At 37.3% G+C, this 20,793-nt stretch overlaps 1 protein-coding gene and 1 long non-coding RNA gene across 7 annotated transcripts in view; one reads left to right on the plus strand and one right to left on the minus strand.

The window, feature by feature from the left end:
• The window catches only part of LOC109262800 (uncharacterized), a 171,731-nt gene that overhangs the window by 123,766 nt on the left and 27,172 nt on the right, over nucleotides 1-20,793 (plus strand). For all 3 annotated transcript variants that reach the window (XR_008417054.1, XR_008417055.1, XR_008417056.1), the window contains exon 7: nucleotides 5,235-5,386. This is a non-coding gene — a long non-coding RNA (uncharacterized LOC109262800). The remainder of the gene's footprint in view (nucleotides 1-5,234; nucleotides 5,387-20,793) is intronic.
• The window catches only part of IQCH (IQ motif containing H), a 213,216-nt gene that overhangs the window by 103,854 nt on the left and 88,569 nt on the right, over nucleotides 1-20,793 (minus strand). For 3 of the 4 annotated variants that reach the window (XM_019441692.2, XM_053888926.1, XM_019441690.2), the window contains 2 exons: nucleotides 12,152-12,231; nucleotides 10,314-10,352 (listed from right to left, as the gene is read on the minus strand). In XM_019441692.2, coding sequence (XP_019297237.2) covers nucleotides 10,314-10,352; nucleotides 12,152-12,231 — 119 coding nt within the window. The remainder of the gene's footprint in view (nucleotides 1-10,313; nucleotides 10,353-12,151; nucleotides 12,232-20,793) is intronic. The other variant, XM_019441691.2, reaches the window with a different exon arrangement.

Consider the following 20,793-nt stretch of genomic DNA (forward strand, 5'->3'; position numbering starts at 1 on the left):
ACATGTCTCTCAAGAGGAAGGCTTCCCAAATTAAAGCAGTGCATCAGCATTGTGGGATCCATTGAGCAGGTAAAGACAAAGCTGCTTCACAGCCTGCTAGGAATAAGAGCCCTGATTAAAGGTCAGGCCAGCCTTCAGATTCCAGTTTCTTCTGCTATTTTTCCTTTACTATTTATCTCCATGAACTTGTCTGCAATTATCTGTCACCGACCTTCTTTCTCTCCGCCTACCTTCCTTCTTTCTATTCCTTCCTTCTTTTCTTTCCTTCCTCCCACTCTCCCTCCCTTTCTCCCTCCCTTTCTCCCTTTCTCCCTTTTTTTTTTTTTGTTCTTTTTGTTTTTAAGATATGCTGTACTCCCAACATGATGTTGCTGAATATCAATGTTGTTTTCCTTCTAGTGGAGATGGCTCTCTGTTATGCCATCCGCATGCTCTCCTGGTCCTTCCTGAGCTCCTGGCCACACCTTCACCAGGGCCCAAACCTGTGGCATTGTTTAGCATCCTGCTCTAACTAAATCGACTAGCTGGGAAATGCTCTTCATCATCTGCAAAGTGTTACTACTAATGAGGTAATTTTGAGAGTTTCTGGAGCAGTAATTTAGGCAGAACTCTGAATTTAAAACAAATGAACAAACAAACAAAACCCAGGAAGGCAAGACGATGATTACATATGCAGGTAAGCTATAAGTGGGAAGCAAAAAAGATAGGCCCAGTATTACCTCCTAAATTTTAGAAATAACTGCCACAATGAAAAACTCTAGGAAAAAAAGGCATGTACTTCTAAGATGAATGTCTTTATGAAAAATGTTCTTTTCACACATGTGGACAGCATGTGGATGCAGGATTAAACCATATCTGAGGATCCCTAAATTAGATATAACCAAGATCTCCTGGTGGTAAATGGTCAAGTATATGGGATAATCCAACATGGATATCATCTTTAGGGAAGGATTTGCCTAGAAGGACAGACTAAAATTGCTTTTGAATCCATAAACTGATGTTCAGTTTCTCCAAAACTCAAACATATCCATGATTAATTAGCTTTGGCAGCGCTGTTGTGTGAAAAAGAATAAATTCTTCCTGCCATTAGGGCTCTATTTGAGTGCTTACATTCAGAGTATGAGTGAAGTGACTCTCAGAGATGGAACTTTCATTCTTTCCTGAAAACCAGGGAGGCCATTGGTCTGGCCTGTTCTTTAATAATTGTTAACAGTCTGAAATGTGTTAAGCTTTGTACAAAACAGATATCAGTACCTCAGATTGTCAGCACTATATATTTGAAAGATATAAATAATATTCAGAGAGAGTAGCTGACCTAATCAGGATTTAGGGATTCAGCATAATTACAGTCCTGAATTTTAGAGCATGAAGGCCTTGCCTTTTTTGTTTGTTTGTTTGTTTGTTTGTTTGTTTGTTTTACTCAATAGGCTATTATGGGCTCGGAGAAACGAGCCTTGGCCCTATAGTCTGACTCACCTAGGTTCGAGTCCAAGCTCTGCCGCTGTCTGCCACACATTCCTGGGCAAGTTACCATCTGCTATGGATTGAATGTTTGTGTCTCCATAACATTTGTATGTTGAAGCCCAGTTCTTGGTGTGATGGTGTTTGGAGGTGGGGCCTCTAAAAAATAATTAGGTCATGAAGGTGGAGGCTTCATGATGAGATTAATGCCCTTATAAGAAGAGAGACAAGACAGATGATTTCTCTGTCATGTGAAAATATAGGAAGAAGGTGGCTGTTTGCAGAGCAGGAAGAGGGCCCTCAACACAACCTAACCCTACTGGCACCCTAATCTTGCACTTCCAGCCTCCAGAACTTGGAGAAATAAATGTTTGTTGTGTAAGCCCCCCACCTTATGTCATTTTGTTACGGTGGTCCAAGCTACGACAACATCCTCTCTGAATTTAAATGTTTCACATCTCTAAAAATGATAGATCCCTACAGAGTTGCTGTGAAGATCATAATATGTGTAAAGAGCCTTTCACAGTGTCTTACCTCCAGTCATGTTTAGGTTATTAGTGTGGATGAGGAAACAGGCTCAGAGAGGTTAGGTGATTTGCCCAAGATCACATAACTAGTCACCTTTCCCTTCCCCCATACCATCCATGCCCAAAGCCCTAACTGTCCAGAACATCCTGTAAGACCCCTTACCAAGCTGTGCTCTCCTTGTTCAACCTTCCTTTTACTACCTCCTTCATCAGAGCTGACCTGGTCTGGACCTGCTATTTCTTTCTTGTTTGGAAAGTGGCCTGTTCAACTAACCCCTATGAACATGCTAATGAACCATGGCATGGAAGAAAAGTGAGGGATTTGAAGTGAGAAGACATAGGATCTAGGCTGTTACCACGTTACTACATGGCCTTGGGAAGTCACCTCTCCTGTGGGCTGTTTCCATTAGGGGATCATTCAAGGTGCTTCTGATTTTGATACCCTAAGTGTCTCTGACTTAAAGTGATTTTGACACCCTAGGTCTCTCTGACCTATTAATTGGTATGTGTTGTTTAATAAACTCCTGGAGTTAGCAGAGCCAGCAAATTGAAGATATATCTTCAATTGAGTCATTTCATGTACTATAAGAAAGACCTAGGGATTTTTTCCCCTCTATTTTTTAAATAGGAAGCTCTTTCTAGAAATTTACAAACCAGTAGAGGAAGAGCTGTTTACACCAACTATACGTACAGGTGGTCACGGGGAGAGAACCCCAAAGAGTGATATTCCAGTATTTCAGGGTCTGCAAATCCCCCAAAACAGTTCTCAGTTCGTAAGACCTAGAAACTGCATTTAAGCTATAACTGTCAATTAAAAATGAGAGTCAGAGTCCCTAAGCTTTATAAAGAGGATAAAAGGCAAAAACAGAGAATTCACTGAGCAGAGACATACAAAGGGAGAGAATTGTGTGTAAAGGCTGCTCGGATGAGTGGCAATTTTCTAGGGCTAATTTCTGCAATCGCTTTGAAAGATATATTTATTCAAACGAGTCTTCCTGAACTCTGAAACACTTTCTGAGGAGAAAAAAATGTTCCTGTGGAACAAAAACACTCAATGGATCAAATTCTGGTTGAAGATCAAACAGAACAAAATCAGGAAGACTTTTTTAAAATAGACGGTGTATATGTCAAATGTGAACTTTCCTTTTCTAGAGACCCATCTCACTTTACTCTGCATTGATTTCATTTTTTCTGCTACCTTTCTAATATTTTCTGAGAGCATGTGACATAGGTAAGGACCACTGAGGACAATTATGACTGATGGTTGGAACCTGCCAGGGATATGTACAGGGAACCTGGCAGAAGGGGAATGGAAAGAAGCCTGTGTTCCTATAGTCCTGAGAAAAGAACCATCATCATCTTCTCTATGGGTAAAGGAATAAGAGTGAGCCTCCCAAAGGACCTGTGTTATCACCAAAGTAAAGCTTGACATTATAGTTTTCTTGGGAAAAATGTGTACATAGCAAGTCTGGTGATCCCAGATGTCTAAAAGATACTTGCAAAATTCTTATAACACCCCACCTTTTCACATTTGCTAAACCTACATATGTATTCCACTTTATTTTCATTCATAGCACTCATCACTGCCTGACATTATATTAAATATCTGCCTTCCTCACCAGAATATAAGTCCCAAGAGGGCAAAGACTTGGTTTGTTTTGTTCACTGCTGTATCCCCAGTGCCTAGTACACTTCCTGGCACATGGTAAAAGGTGAACAAAGATTAGTGGAAGGAAGGAAGGAAGGAATGAAGGAAGGAAGGAAGGAAGGAAGGAAGGAGTGAATAGTACAATTTAAATTCATAGCCACTTGGGCTGGATTTACAGCACAAAACTGTTCTGTGATCATACAAGTTATTTGCAAACTCACAGCTTGAGTTTTGAAACACCAGCAGACCACTTGGATCTGAAAATGTCCATACCCTTGACCAAGAAATGGTCAAGTAGCTTATGGGTTGCCTGGGTGGCTTAGCTGGTTAAGTGTTCAACTCTTGATTTTGGCTCAGGTCATGATGTCAGGGCCATGAGATTGAGCCCCATGTTGGGCTCTATGCTATGCGTGGAGCCTGCTTAAGATTCTGTCTCTCCCTCTCCCTCTACCCTTCCCACTCACGTGCTCTTGCTTCCTCTTTCTCTAAAAAAAGTAGCTTAAATAGTACAAAGATTTATGTACAAATATGAAAAATGTTCATGGCAGTTTGATTTATAACAGGAAATTTTTAATTGCTTATTAATAACTAAAATAATTATTATAATTAAAATAATTATTATATTAATGATTATAATATAAAATATAAAATACATATATAAAATAATATATATTTTATATAATAATATATAAATAAATATAAAATAATTATAATTATTATAATATAATTATTATATTATATTATATTATTATAATAATATAAATAATGACATTTATAATTTAATATCTAACAATTGGATAATAGCTAAGAAAATTATGGTATATCTTTAAGACAGAATATTATGTAGCCATTAAAAACATTTTATAAAGACTTTTAAGTCATATGTATAAAAGCTTATGATAAATTGTTGGGAGAAAAGAGATAGAGCACAGTTGAATATACTGTATGATACCAATAGTGGGCCAAGCCAAAAATTTAAATAATGCCAAAGGGTTATGGTATTACAGGAAATTTTTTTTTTTTGGATACTTTGGCATTTTTTCCCTCCTTTCTGAACTTCCCAAATTTTCTGTGAATGATCAGATCACACTCTCATGAGTGAAAAAGATAAAGTAAAAAAATTAAGATTATTTTGTGGCTTACTGATAACCTAACATTTTTTTCTGGTTCATATAAGTAAAATTGCTAGTCACATGCAATAGCAATGTACATTTAGGTGATGTCATGAAGAGAGGTAAAGACAATTTGTCATTTACTTCTTGCAAGAAAAAAATTGTTTTGCACATAAAGCTGTATAATTTTAATTCACTTTGAAAGTTTCATGCCAAAAATGCATTCAGTGAGGGTGGCAGTTTCTAATGAATCAGACAAAATGGAAATTGTTTTAAAAGATGCCACAGTTTTTGTTTCTGTTTTTGTAATCTTCTTCCTTTCCTTCCTTTAAGAATGTAAATTAAATGAGGTTTCAGGAGGGAAAGTGAATCTAAAAGAGGAAAGAACAGTTCTAGACTTCTTTCTGAATCTCATCTTGTATCTCCAGGCTACAGGGCTCTCTAATTCTTGCCAAAGTATGACCTGCCCTCTCTTTAACCCTTTAGGGCAAGACAAGAAAGGAGACAGGTTTGTGCTGGGCACAAAACCCACCAGGGAGGCACGCCGCACTCTTCAAGAAGTAGGCTTATTTGGGGGAGCCTGGGTGGCTCAGTCAGTTAAGCATCCAACTTCCGCTCAGGACATGATCTCACAGTCGGTAAGTTCAGGCCCTGTGTCGGCTTCTGTGCTGACAGCTCAGAGCCTGGGTCCTGCTTCAGATTCTGTGTGTGTGTGTCTCTCTCTCTACTGCCCCTCCCCTGCTCATGCTCTGTCTCTCTCTCTCTCTCTCTCTCTCAAAAACTAAATTAAAAAACATAAAAAAATTTAAATAAAAAAAAGAAGTAGACGTATTTGGAAAAATGTCTATTCATGTCCTCTGCCAGTTTTTAATTGGATTATTTGTGTTTTTTGGGGTGTTGAGTTGTATAAGTTCTTTATATGTTTTGCATATTAACCCCTTATTGGATATATCATTTGCAAATATTTTATCCCATTCAATAGGTTGCCTTTTTTGTTTTGTTGATGGTTTCCTTTGCTGTGCAGAAGCTTTTTATTTTGTTGTAGTCACAAGAGTTTAATTTTGTTTTTGTTCCCCTTGCCAGAGGAGACCTATATCTAGAAAAATGTTTCCACAGCCAGTGTCAAATAAATTACTACCTAGGTTTTCTTCTAGAAGACATCCAGATAGCCAGCAGACATATGAAAAGATGCTCAGCATCACTAATTATCAGGGAAATGCAAATCAAAACCACAATGAGATATCACCTCACACCTGTCAGAATGACTAAAATTAAAAAAAAAAAAACATAAGAAATAACAGTGTTGGCAAGGATGTGGAGAAAAAGGAACCCTCTTGCACTGTTGGTGGGAATGCAAATTGGTAGAGCCACTGTGGAAAACGGTATGGAATTTCCTCAAAAATATTAAAAATAGAATTACCATATGATACTGTGTATTCACCCAAAGAAATGAATGGAATATTCATACACACAATGGAATATTCATATTCACACACAATGGAATATTACTTAACCATAAGAAAGAATCTTGCCATTTGCAATGATGTGTACAGATCTAGAGGGTGTAATGTCAAACAGAGAAAGACAAATACCATATAATTTCACTCATATATGCAATTTAAGAAACAAATGAACCAACGAAGAAAAGAGACAAAAAAACCCCACCAGACTCTTAAATATAGAGAACTGATGGTTATTAGAGGGGAGGTTTGTGGGGGGATGGGTGAAATAGATGAAGGGGATTAAAAGTACCCATGTGATGAGCACTGGGTAATGGATACACTGGTTGAATCACTATATTGTATGCCTGAAACTAACTTAACACTGTATGTTAATTACACTTCAATAAAAATAAAAAAAGAAGTAGGCTTATTTCTTTTAGTAGATAGGGCACATTAAACCTAAAGCTGCTCCTAGATACCCCCCCCCCCCACCGCTGGTTTTCAGAGTATATATTTTTAAACTTGAAACACTTTGTTCAGAAACCATATAATCTGATGCTAAACGGGTACACACTTAACACAGCTGCTGTGGTGTGCGAGGCCTGGAGCCCCACCTATTGGGCACTTCGGCCTCTCTCCTTTTCCTGGGGGTCTTGGATTGAGTGTTATGGGGATATGGAAGTTCTGTAGAAAATGAATCTGGTCTAATCCCTTCCTTATACAGATGGGGGAAGTGAGACTAGATGGGGTGGTGTCACTGTAACACATGTTGCCTGATTAAAATAGTTCAGCTGACTCACCTGTAAAATAATCACAATTTTTTAACATAAGGATCAAGGGCATATGTTGGAGAGATACTAAAGAGAGTAATAATGTAACAACAGGACCCCAAAATTGACATTAAAAGGTTATCCCCCAAACCTATTCTTTCTATATCAGAGGTGATTTTACAGCAGAGGTATGACTTATGAAATAGGATTTTCCTTTCCTTTTTCTTCTTTAATTTGGAAAAAGTTTTGAAAATACAGAAAAGTACAGAGAATAAAATAAAAAACTACCATGGGCAGTTGTTAATCTTTTGTCTTCTTTGCTTTGTGTATAACATATACTGTTATCTATCTATCCATGGCTCATAAACAAGAAAGCAAGCTACAAAAGTCCAGTAGCTTAAACTGGGGGAATCTCCATGCGGATGATTTAGATAACATTAGATAATACAGAATACATATAATATATATGATATATATATGTATGTATATATATATGAAACAAAGAAGACAAGAATATATATAAACATTGTATGTTTTAAGAGTATATTTTAAATATTTATAATTATTATTATAAAATTCAGATATGCTTAAATTGTTTATATATTTATATACATATGGAAATTTAAAAAATCAACACATAAAGTACAGTTGAAATCCTCTCTGTATTCCTTTTTAGCTCATTCCTCTCCTTTCCCCATTTCCGGAAGCAAACACACTCATGAATTTAATCTGGACCCTTGTGTCCAATAAATACATTTGTTTGCTTCTTTTACCCACAAAGTAGATTTTTCATTATCAAAATATTAGTTGAAATTAATTGGATCTTAACATAGCTGTTAGCATGCCTGCCTTGAGATAATAAATTGATGTTTTGCTGAGGGAGGCAATTTTAGCAACTTTAAGCCTTTAACTAGATCCCTGAAAATAAAGACCTCAGATTTCTTGAAATAACTACAAACTCTTCCACTGTTTATTATCTTCTTCCTTGGATCCTTGTGCAGAGCCTGACTGACTCAAATTTACCCTTCCACTTCTTGAGTGTTGGTTATTTGGTTAATGTTCTAGAAGACAGAAAAGGCTCTTAAGGTCACAGCCAATGAAAGCAGACATGACAGGCACCATCCTGAGGGTGAAGGAAACAAACAAAAAAATACACCAGAAATGGGTTCTCTGCATACCAGACACCGGGTAGAGAAAATGTTAGATTACATTAGGAAGGCGGAGATATAGTATCGCTTAGAAGGATTTCCATAAAAAATGATTGAAAGTTTAAAAAATTTCTAATGCTTTGAGGCTCTGGCAGTCACAGAGTCTAGTTCTTCGTCCTGGCTCTGTCACTTACTAGTTGGATGCCCTTAACTTCTCTGTGTTCGTGTCCTTCCAGTAAAATGAGAATAATAGTACGTGCTGCATAGAGTTGTTGTGAAATGAAGTGAGCTAATCCACGTCAAGCATAGGAACAGTGCCCCCCACAGAGGCGGCACATGACACATGTATGCTGCTAGTCATACTAGTAGTGGTGGTGGTAGTGGTTGTAGTAGTGGTAGTTAGTAGCCGTAGTAGTTATAGTCATGGTAGTAGTAACATTTGGAAAACTAGCCCATGTGGAAGATCATAACCTTGTGTGTGGGAGGGTACAGACTCCGGAACCTCACTGTGTCCTCCGGATCGTCCACACAGTTGGTAAAAACCAATTGTGTGGGCCTGGGGACAACGACACTACAGCATATTTGGTGGGCGTAGACGGTGCACAATCAACTTTAGCTGTTATGCATATTCCAGATACAGAATGCCTTCGTGTTCTTAAGGCACGTCCTATTTTTAAAGTGTAGAGTCAAGCTCGCAATTTCCTCATAGCAAGAAGTCAAGGGAAGCTGGAGGAAGGCTCTGATTGCGTTGATTAGTTTATCCTAGAGCAATGTGTCCCGGTTCGGAAGGACTGTCTGAATCACTGCTGGAGATACAGCTCTGACTAGTCACAGCTCTGCGGAAGTACAAGGAGATCCAAAAGGCGGGCTCTTTTTCCTTGAAAAGGGGCGGCTAAGCTCCCTCTGAAATTCTTTTTTGAGAAGATCCCCAGAGGAAGGGAGGCCTAGAAGATGTCCTTAAAAATAGACCAGTGGGGGGGCGCCTGGGTGGCTCAGTCGGTTAAGCGTCCGACTTCGGCTCAGGTCATGATCTCACGGTCTGTGGGTTCGAGCCCCGCATCGGGCTCTGTGCTGACAGCTCAGAGTCTGGAGCCTGTTTCAGATTCTGTGTCTCCCTCTCTCTGTGACCCTCCCCCATTCAGGCTCTGTCTCTCTCTGTCTCAAAAATAAATAAACGTTAAAAAAAATAAAATAAAATAAATAGACCAGTGGGGGTGCTTGGGTGGCTCAGTCAGTTAATTGTCCAACTCTTGATTTTGGCTTAGGTCATGATCTCATGGTTTGTGAAATCCAGCCCCACATCTGGCTCTATGCCAACAGGGCAGGGTCTGCTTGGGATTCTCTCTCTCCCTCTCTTTCTGCCCGTTCTCTGCTCATGCTTAGTTTCTCGAAATAAATAAATAAACTTAAAAAAAATAGACCAGTGAATTCTGATAACAAGTGCTTTACAGTTCTAAAGCATTTCTGCACATATTAACAGTACCAACCTTCATAAGAAACCTATGAGAAAGGAGCTATTATCCCCCCTTGTCAGAGGAAGAGGTGAAGCACTGAAAATTTCAGTGACTTGCTCAAAATTACTATATTAGGAGGAGAATCCAGCTCTTTCCTGCTTCTAGTTCAGAACTTTTATTACTCATACAGACTCTGGTGGAATGTTCCTTGCTGGCACGTACTTGTCTTTGTGGGAACAATTTCATTCCTCCAACTTCTTTGTTACCTTATTAGTTTTAGGCAGCTTAATTCTAAATCCCATACCCTTAGCAATTATGTTCATAGGCAGTCTGTGTGTGCGTGTGCACGTGTGTATGAATGCACACGTACTCACCCATGCACACACACAAGTGCATGCTGGGGGGGCAAGTGAATTTTTTTCATTTTGTATTTCTTTTTAGTGTACTTTTAAAAGATGAGAATCTCAGATTGAAGTTGAAGACCATTGTGATTGAGCCAGATTTTGAGTATGCTAAATCACTTTTCTGGATTGAAACCTGAGAAGTAATGAGTGATTTTTCACATTAAATGAACCTTTTTTTTTTCCTTTTCTGAAAACATGATCTAATGTCTTTTATAAAAGGAGAGCCAAAGAACTTCTGTTGCAGTCTCCAGCTGTCAAACCTGCCTCCCATACTTTTGCCCTGCAGCAAAAGGCAGGGACATCAGGTGACAAACCCCAAATTTCAACTAGTCACACAAATTACAGACCTTCCTATCATGATGTCCTCTTGACCTTTTGCCTTTCCCCTACAATGAAGAATGAGACACAGTTTAAATCAAAATGACTCTCATGGGCAATTTTACAAAACAAATAGAAGCACAGAGCCTCCCCCCACCCCCTCCCCCCCAGTTCCCCCCGCTGGGCCAGCCTGTTCCCTCTCTCCATGCAGGCAGGAGCTAATAATTAGAAAGACCTTTCCCACCCCAGACAATGCTGCTCTGCTTGCCAAGAGCCCTGTTTGACTTGAGGAAAGAGTTTGACAAAGTAAATATTTACAAAAACAGCTAGAGTCAGATGCCAAGTCCCGCTTCTGGGGAACACTTAAAGAAGTATTTACAAGAAAAGGCTTCTCCGTGGGGCACCGCACTGCCCAGTGGGGATGCTGATTCAAGGTCCATTCTGGCTCTATCAGTGTTTCTGTTAGCCTTTTCCATGCCAGGACGCTTTTCACAGAGTATATGAATAATTACATTTACCATTGAAGAGTCAACTCAGAAATGTACCAATTCGGGACCACAGGAAAGAGTCTTTAAATGTTACTGCTCCAGCACTAGGGAGAAAGCTTTGTGAAGTCAACAGAGAGGAAATTAAAAGGCAGGGCTAATTAGCACTGGGAAAACGTCATTATTAAAAAAAAAATTTTTTTTTATTTTTGGAGATAGATCGATTACCGCACGAGACCTAGTCATGTTTGTATTACCTGTAGATCTGTTGTCTATAACACTGTGGGACTTGAGAGCTCAAACATGGTGAGAATCAAAACAGGTGCCCCCGCCTGTTCCCATTATGCACATTAGCCCGTGGCCTGTGCACAGCCTGTTAAACAGCTGAATTTGAAACAATCATGGTGCAGGCCAAACATTAGCCCGAAGGCCTGTCTGTCTAGGGATTTGGCCATTTACATTGATTTTTTTTTTTTTACCCACATTTTTCATGAAACACAAATATTTGCCATGGCAACTGGGGTGTCACATGACATGCTGGTACATAAACAGCTTGGAAATCTCTTAAGGGGGCACAGCCCACCAGTGCTGCAAATCCAGGGAAAACATCTTGAGGAAGATTTGGGCGTTAAGATGAAGGTCTGGGAAGAGCAGGTAACAGTCTATGTAGACACAGTAGGATTCATTTCTTCTCTGCCACTCTTCCTTTTCTCTTTCTTCCTTCTTTTTTTTTTTTTTCTAATGGGAGCAGCTGTAAATATGACCACATAGGGTAAGCCCAGAAAAAGACACTGCCAGCTGTCTCCTTTTTCTGGTGAAAAGTTTCAATTATCACAACTCTGTGGCTCATAAACATAAGAAAGCAAGCTTCAAAAGTCCAGCACCTTTAAACCCAGAGAATCTCCATGAGGATTAATTATGTTGTACTGTGAGCTCCTAATGTCAGAGAATACAGAATTTCTTCTCTTTCCTCATTAGGATATCTGGACAAAACTGGAGAGCTTGCTTTTTATCCTGTGCCTAAAGACAAATGAAGTCGAGTAAAACCTCATAATAACATACCCTATGCAATGTGAATTTGGATACAAAGCAATAGCTATTGTATTCCAGACTCCTGGACCAGCTAGCGATATAGGTTGGCCCAGTCATTTAGTTAATGTGACAATAATGTGACATGCTTGAATTTTTTAAGACCCCACTGATAATGTAATGCTAGAGTTTACTTATACAGCAATCCCCCTCTAAAAATCAAATGCATCTCAACAGCTGAAGTATTTATTTCTATGTCAGTGGTACAATTCTATCAGATGTGTGCACTACCAAAAACCTCACTGAGAATATTGTAAATAACAACAGTTTTCTTTTGTTAGAAGGATGAATACCTTTGATGTTTGTTTCTTGGCAGAGACCTTCTTCACTTCCACTGGAATCAGCTGTGGTTTCTGAGGTGTACCGAAAGGGGCTGTGGACAGAGGCGATGCAAAGTTACCTCTTCCAGAAAAAGGCTGAGTCATTGGGTGGATGTTATTGGGTTTGCCACTTGAAAGTCAAATGGCTCTGACACCCTTTGACTGTTCACTCTCAGCCCTGCCTGTATCAATTCAATCAAACATTTGTGATCACGGACTTCAAAAGGAAAGCAAAAAGCAAGGGAGGGCAACTGTTCCATCAGAATATAAGATCAGCTCGTTTTATGCAAACTGCCCAGATGAAAAGGCAAATTTTAAAATAGCAGGCAAATTAGAGAGTAATATTTGTCATATAAAAATGTTTCACTATAAGATCTTTTTAAATAGCCATATTCCCAAGTTCATTTAATAGGTTACAATATCACTACCTATGCTGGACTATTCTGTGTAGTCAGTAAAAAAGACAATTCTGAAGAATTTAAATGGCTTGGGGGAAATAATACAAGTGAAAGAACACAGTAAATATTACTTTTGAAATAATATTTATAATAACAATATTAATGAAATCTATAAGCAACAACTTTTAGAGCACACATCCGGTCCATAGGTGGGTAGGTCTACCTGCTAGACAGACAGTGCTCGGGAGAGAAACCACATCTCTCCTGTTGCCTGGCAGCAAATCCAACTGCCCTTTACAAATAGCTCAAGTCTGACTTGAGGGGATTCAAGTCAGGGGAGAAATTCTCAGGGGAGAAAAATCCTTACCCTACTGTCTCCAAGAAAGAAAACAAAAATAATTAAACAGTTAACTGAGTCAAAAGAGTGAGGTTTTTTCCCAACTGTCTTAGCGCACCCCTTCTCTGTCCATTTTGTAATAACCATCTTAGAAAGGACAGATACTGGTCAAAAACAGCACCTCAGTATACAATTTGGAATCCCACCATGAGCTCCCAACTCTCTCACATTGTCTCAAGTTGGCTGCAAGCAATTTCTTCAGCCATCTCTTAAAAAGTAGCACGAATTCCAGAGTCTTGTCACTAAAATTCACCTCCACCAAAGGCAACTTGGTTTGACCTGCTTTTCAGACTTCCTGGCTGCCAGCAAGACTCCCTGACTGTAAAACTGACCAGCACCCTCCCTAAGCTTGGGCAGTGAAGACTCCATTCTAAGCCTGTAAGTTTTGCCTTGACCTCTGTACTCTCCTGCCCTCCCACTTCTGAAGACCAGTCCACACCCTGTACTTAGGCTGCTTTAAATCCACAGATTCACCCGTAAAGGCTACTATTCCTATTGTCTGCAGGCTCAGTATACTTTTTGTTAAACTATCAGGCTCCTGCAGACAAGTGGGATCTTTGGTTAAATTCCCATGTTCAGACAAAACAGCAGCTTGACAAGTTTTTAAGTAGGCATAATTTTTAGAGCATTTTAGTAAAATTTTAATGAAATTTGGTAGAATAAAGATCTAAAAGATTTGTAATTTCATATGGATAATCCACAGTTAATGGTATATCTAAAAAGTTTTTAAACATTTTTCTTAGTTACTTGCAGAAATTCTGTCACTAAATTATAACTCTATGTGGCCTTAGATTTTATGGGACACATATATTTGAAGAATGTGTCTGCATTTTCAATGGAATTGTATCATAAGGTACTGCCTATATTTTGTTACCTGATTTCCCTTCTGGAAAATGTTTATCTGTATGATAAACTTTGCTGGAGTTAATGTCAGGGGGGAAAAAATCTTGTCTTTCTGGACAAACCTGTATGCTTTTATGGTAGTTACTGATATGTACCTGCCCAATAGCCATCCCCCTTTCTTTCTTGCTAATTTTAGAACTTCTTTTTTTTTTTCAATCTGTCCAGCTCCTAGGGTTGCCAGATTTAGCAAAAAAAAAAAAAAAAAAAAAAAAAAAAATGTAGAGGACATACAGTTAAATTTTAATTTTAGGTAAACAACAAATAATGTTTTAGTATAAATATGCCCCAAATAGTAAGTATATTTAATATCCAACAAAGAACAGAATTTTCATGGATGGATTGGACTAAGCGTAACTTACTATATGAGGAATTTAGTGTAAATATGTCCCAAATCCTAGCCCTAAACCTAAACCTAACCCTATCTCTGGACCCTCACTTTCCCAGCCTTTCTTATAGCTAACAGTAGCCACGTGACCAGTGAGATGTAAGGGGAAGATCTATCAGGGCTTCTGGGAAGAGACTGATTGTTTTCCCCTCTTCCTGCCTTGAATGTGTACATCAAGGCCCAGATCTGCAAGAGCCGTGGAAGAGCCATGAGGTGGCAAGCATGAGGATGAAATCAAACATGCTAAAGAAGGTAAAGCAGAAAGAGAGCTGTTGCAATTCTTTTGATGAGTACCACCAGTCCTATGCTGCCTGCTTCCTGATTTCTTATGTGTGAGACCGAGGAACTCCTCATTGTTTAAGCCACTGTTAAGTGAGGATTTCTGATATTGCAGTGCCATACATTTCTGGCTAGTACTCCTCCCTTTCTTTGTCTTATGGCCTGTGGTAGGGCCTCAAGGACAATGTTCAATGATGGTGGCAGTAGTGGTCATTCTTGAACTGTCTCTGCTTTTAATGGAAAGATAGAATCCTCCTAAAGCTGGACTACTGAGAATATTGTTGGCCCTGGGGTTTTGGTTGAACAAGGCAATAATCAGGGTCAGAAAATCCTCTTCTACTTCTACTCTGCTCCAAGATTTTCACCTATTTATTAATGTTGAATTGCATTACATGATTTTTTAATTTTCCCATATATGGAGATGATCATAGGATTTTTCTTTTCTAATCTGTTAATGTGGTGAATTGTGTTGTTTGGTTTTTCTAATGTTGAGTCTTCCTCACATCCTTCCTTATCATGATGAAGGTAAAAAAGCATACTGCTAACTTTTATTTGGAATGTTTGCCTCTGTGTTCCCGAGATCGACCTATGTATTCTTTTTAATTTTTTTTTAATGTTTATTTTTGAGAGAGAAAGAGAAAGACAGAGCACGAGTAGGGGGAGGGGCAGAGAGAGGACACAGAATCCAAAACAGGCTCCAGGCTCTGAGCTGTCAGTGCAGAGCCTGACGCAGGGCTTGAACTCACTAACTGTGAGATCATGACCTGAGCCAAAGTCGGACACTCAACTGACTGAGACACACAGGTGCCCCAACCCATGTATTTTTTTATTGCACTGTCCTCATCCAGTTTTGGTAGCATAGCTATAGTAGCTTCATAAAATCAGTTGGCAAGCTTTTCTTCTTTTCTTTTTCTATGAAATGGTTTAAGATGTTGATTAGTGATCCTTTAAAGTTAGTAGAACTTGCCTATAAAAGGGCCTGAGGACTTTTTCCTTCTGGTATATTTCTGTGTGCATACATGTGTGCACATACCCACATGTGTTGTTTAACACAGAAATCTATTTTTGATTACCAGTTCAAATGATCTAATGGCATCATTTTCTTCGAGTTTCCTGATTTTTTTTGAGTTAATTTTGACAATTTTGATTTCTCAAGGAAAATTCTCATTTCAGTAAAAAATACATGGCATAAAGTTATCATACGACAATTTTAAAAAAATTCTATATATCTTTGTTCATCTTAATATTATTTCTTTGTGCCTTCTCTTTTTTAATTTCAGATTTATTGAGGCATAATTGACATACAAAATTGTAAGATATTTAAAGTGTACATTGTGGGAGTTTGAGAACACACACACACACACACACACACACACACACATTGTGGAAGAATTCCTTCCCATCTAGTTAACACGTACATCATCTCACATATTTATTTACTTATTTATTTATTAAAAAAATTTTTTTAAACATTTATTTATTTTTGAGAAGAGAGAGACAGAGCATGAGTGGGGGAGGAGAAAGGAAGAGGGAGACACAGAATCTGAAACAGGCTCCAGGCTCTGAGCTGTCAGCACAGAGCCTGACACGGGGCTCAAACTCACGGACCGTGAGATCATGACCTGAGCCGAAGTCGGACGCTAAACCGACTGAGCCACCCAGGTGCCCCTCACATATTTATTTATTTTTTAAAAATTAATGGGAACATTTAAGTTCTCTCTTAGCAAATGTCAATTATACACTATATCATTATCAACTATAGTCACCATGTTTTACATCAGATCTTCAGACATTATTCATTTTATAGTGGAAAGTTTGTACCCTTTACCAACCTGTATCCACTTCTCAATCCCTGGCACTCACTTTTATATTCTCTGTTTCTATATATTTGACATTTAAAAAATTCCACATATAAGTGATACCATGCAGCATTTGTCTTTCTGTGCCTGGCTTATTTCACTCAGCATAATACCCTCCAGATTCATGTTGTCCCCTCCATGTTGTCACAAATGGCAGGATTTCCTTCTTTTTTAAGGCTGAATAACATTATATTATGTTATATTATTTATATAACATTATTTATATAATATTATTTATATTATAAATATTTATATAATATTATTTATATTATATATATTTATATTATATTATATTATATTATATTATATATTATATTACATTATATTCACACTCACACACACACACAAATCTATGTCACATTTCCTTTTGCCATTCATCCATCCACAGACACTTAAATAGTGTCCATATCTTGGCTATTATGAATGCTGCAGTGAAAACGGGAATACACACCTCTTGAGATAATGATTTTTGTTTCCTTTGGCTGTATACCCAGAAGTGGGATTGCTGATCAGATGGTAGTTCTACTTTTAATTTCTAGCGAAACTTGTATATTATTTCCCCTAGTGGCTTTACTAGTTTACATTTTCCCCAGCAGTATGCAATGATTCCCTTTTCTCCACCACCTGCAAACATTTGTTCTCTTGTCTTTTTGAGGCCAACCATTGTGACAGGTGTGAGGGATATCTCATTGTGGTTGTGATTTGCATTTCCCTAAGGGATTAGTGATGTTGAGCACCTTTTCACATCCCTGTTGGCCCTTTGTCTTCTTTGGAAAAATGTCTGTTCGGGTCCTTTCCCTATTTTTTAATTGGGTTATTTGGTTTTTTTGCTATTGAATTGTATGTGCTTCTTAATGTATTTTGTATATTAACCTTTTATTGGATTGTGGGTTGCAAGTATTTTATCCATTTCAAAAGTTGTGTTTCCATTTTGTTGGTGGTTTCTTTTTCTGTGCAGAAGCTTTTTACTTTGATGTCGACTCATTTATTTATTTTGGCTTTTGTTATCCCTTGCTTTTGGTTTAAATCCAAAATATCATTGAGCTTACCCCTGTGCTTTCTTAGGAGTTTATGGCTTCAGGTCTTATGCTGAAGTCTTTAATCCATTCTGAGTTAATTTTTGTGTATAAGATTGTGGTCTGGTTTCATTCTTTCAATGTGGAGGTACAGTTTTCCAACACCATTTGTTGATGAGGTTATCCTTTTTGCCATTGTATGTTCTTGGATCCTTTGTCAAAACTTAATTGACCATAAAAACATGGTTTTATTCCTGGGCTCTTTGTTCTATTGATTTATGTGTCTGTTTTTAATGTCAATACCATACTGTTTTGATAACTAAAGATTTGTAATATAGTTTGGAGTCGGGAAGTATGATACCTTCAGCTTTTTTCTTTTTCAGGATTGCTTTCTCTATTCAGAGTTTCTGAGTATTAGGAATTATTTCTTCTATCCCTGTAAAAAAAAAAAATGCCATTGGAATGGCAAGTCTTAGAGATTGCTTTGGGTGGTATGGCTATTTTAACAAGATTAGTTTTTCCAATTCATGAATTTGAAATATATTTCCATTTACTTGTGTCTTCTTCAATTTCCTTCATCAATGTTTTATAGTTTTCAGATCTTTCACATGCTTGGTTAAATTTATTCCTTCCTAAGTATTTTATTCTTTTTTGATGCTATTGTAAATGGGATTATTTTCTTAATTTCCCTTTCTGATAGTTTATTGTTAGTGTATAGAAATGCAACTGATTTTTGTATATTGATTTTGTATCCTACAGCTTTACTGAATTCATTTATTACTTCTAACCATTTTTTGGTGGTGTATTTAGAATTTTATATATAGAATATGTCATTTTCAGAGACAATTTTACTTCTTCCTTTCTGATTTAAATATCTTTCATTTCTTTTTCTTGCCTAGTTGCCTTGGCTAGGACTTCCAGAACTATGTTGAATAAAAGTTGCAAGAGTGGGCATCCTAGTCATATTCCTGATCTTAGGGAAAAAAACCTTTTAGCTTTTGTTCATTGAGTATAATGTTAGCTGTGGGGTGTCATATATGGCTTTTATGATGTTGAAATTGCTTTTATATCCAATTTGTTGAGAGTTTTTATTATGCAAGGATATTGAATATTGTCAAATGCTTTTTCTGTATTCATTGAGATGATCATATGATTTTCATCCTTCATTTTGTTAATGTAGTATATTGCATGTGTTGATTTGTATATGTTGAACCATCCTTGCATCCAGGAATAAATCATACTTGATCATGGTGTATGGGCCTATATATGCATTGTTAAATTCAATTGGCTAATATTTTACTGAGAATTTTTTGTATCTATGTTTATCAGGAATATTGGCCTGTAATTTTCTTTTCTTGTCTGCTTTGGTATGAGGGTAATGCTGGCTTCATAAAAAGAGTTTGGAAGTTCTCCTCTTCTATTTTTTGGAAGAATTTGAGAAGGGTTGGTATAAATTTTCTTTAAATGCTTGGCAGAATTCACCAGTGAAGTCATCTGATCCTGGACTTTGCTTCACTGGGAAGTTTTGATTACTGATTCATTCTCCTTACTAGTAATTGTTCTCTTCAGATTTTCTATTTCTTCATGATTCAAACTTGGTAAGTTTACGTTTCTAGGAATTCATCCATTTCATCTAGGTTATCTAATTTTTCATGTATAACTGTTCATATAATTTCTTATGATCCTTAGTATTTCTGTGTCATCATTTGTAATGTCTCCCCTTTCATTTTGATTTTATTTGAGTCTTCTCTCTTTTTCTTTCTTAGTTTGTCTAGCTAGAGGTTTGTCAATTTGGTTTATCTTTTCAAAACACTAGCTCTTGGTTTCATTGATATTTTTTCTTGTCGTGCTTGTCTCTATTTTATTTATTTCCACTCTGATCTTTGTTATTTCCTTCCTTATAACTTTGGACTTAGTTTGTTCTTCTTTTTCTAGTTCTTTGAGGTATAAAGTTAGGTTGTTTATTTGAGATCTTTCTGTTTTCTTAGTATATATGTTTATTGCTATGAACTTAGAACTGCTTTTGTTGCATCCTGTATGTTTTGGCATGTTATGTTTCAATTTTTGTCTCAAGGTATTTTTTAATTTCCCTTTTGATTTCTCCTTCGACCCATTGGTTGTTTAAATTGCACATATTTGTGAATTTTCCAGTTTTTCTCTTGTAATTGATTTCTAGTTTCATACCATTGTGGTTAGAAAAGAAGCTTGGTATGATTTTAATTATCTTAAATATATTAAGACTTGTTTTAATTTGTATTTCCCTAGTATCTAATGATGTTAAGCATGCTTTCATTTACCAATCTACCATCTGTATATCTTCTTTGGTAAAATTTCTGTTCTAGTCTTTTGTCCAATAGGTGATTGGGTTATTTAGTTTCTTATTGAGTTTCAATAAGAGTTCTTTGTATATTCTGGACAAAAATTCTTTGTCAAATATGTGTTTTGAAATATTAACTCCTCATCTGTAGCTTTTCTTTTCATTTTCTTAATATTGTCTTTCAAAGAGAGGAAATTTTAAATTTTGATGAAGTCCAATATGTTAATTTTTTACTTTTATGGATTTGTGGTATTTAAGAAATCTTTGCCTAATCTGAGGAAACAAAAAATTTCCCCCTTTGTTTTCTTCTAAAAGCTTTTTTTAGTTTTAGGCTTTACATTTAGTTCTATGATCTATTCCAAGTAAATTTTTATACATGGTGCAAGGTATGGGTCAAGGTTCTCTAAATAACTATCTTCAACTGTTTCAGCACCATTTGCTGAAAAGATTATCCTTTCTCCATTGAATTGCCTTCATGTCCTTGTTTAGAATAAATTGACCATGTTTGTGTAGGTTTACTCCTGAACTCTCTGCTTTGTTCTATTGATCTCAATATTCATCCTTTTGCTAATACCACACTGTCTTGATAACTAGAACTTTATACTAACTCAAATAACCTAAGTTCTCCAACGTTACTTTTCTTTTTCAAAATTATTTTGCGGGGCGTCTGGGTGGCCCAGTCGGCTAAGCGTCCGACTTCGGCTCAGGTCATGATCTCCCAGTTCGTGAGTTGGCGCCCCGCGTCTGGCTCTGGGCTGATGGCTTGGAGCCTGGAGCCTGCTTCAAATTCTATGTCTCCCTCTCTCTCTCTGCTCCTCCCCTGCTCACGCTCGGTCTCTCTCTCCTTCAAAAATAAATAAAAATATTTAAAAAAAAAATTATTTTGCATCTTTGCTTTTCCATATAAATTTTAGAATTGGCTTGTCAGTTTCTACCCATATATTCGATTGATCTTAATATGGATTGCATTGAATTAATAGACAACTTTGGATGATTAACATAACAATATAGAGTCTTCTAATTCATGAACGTGGCTTACCTTTGACCCCAAGATCAAGAGT

This window comes from Panthera pardus, unplaced genomic scaffold (genome assembly GCF_024362965.1).
Source record: "Panthera pardus isolate Hobbes unplaced genomic scaffold, ASM2436296v1 HiC_scaffold_24, whole genome shotgun sequence".
In the NCBI taxonomy this organism is placed as follows: domain Eukaryota; kingdom Metazoa; phylum Chordata; class Mammalia; order Carnivora; family Felidae; genus Panthera; species Panthera pardus.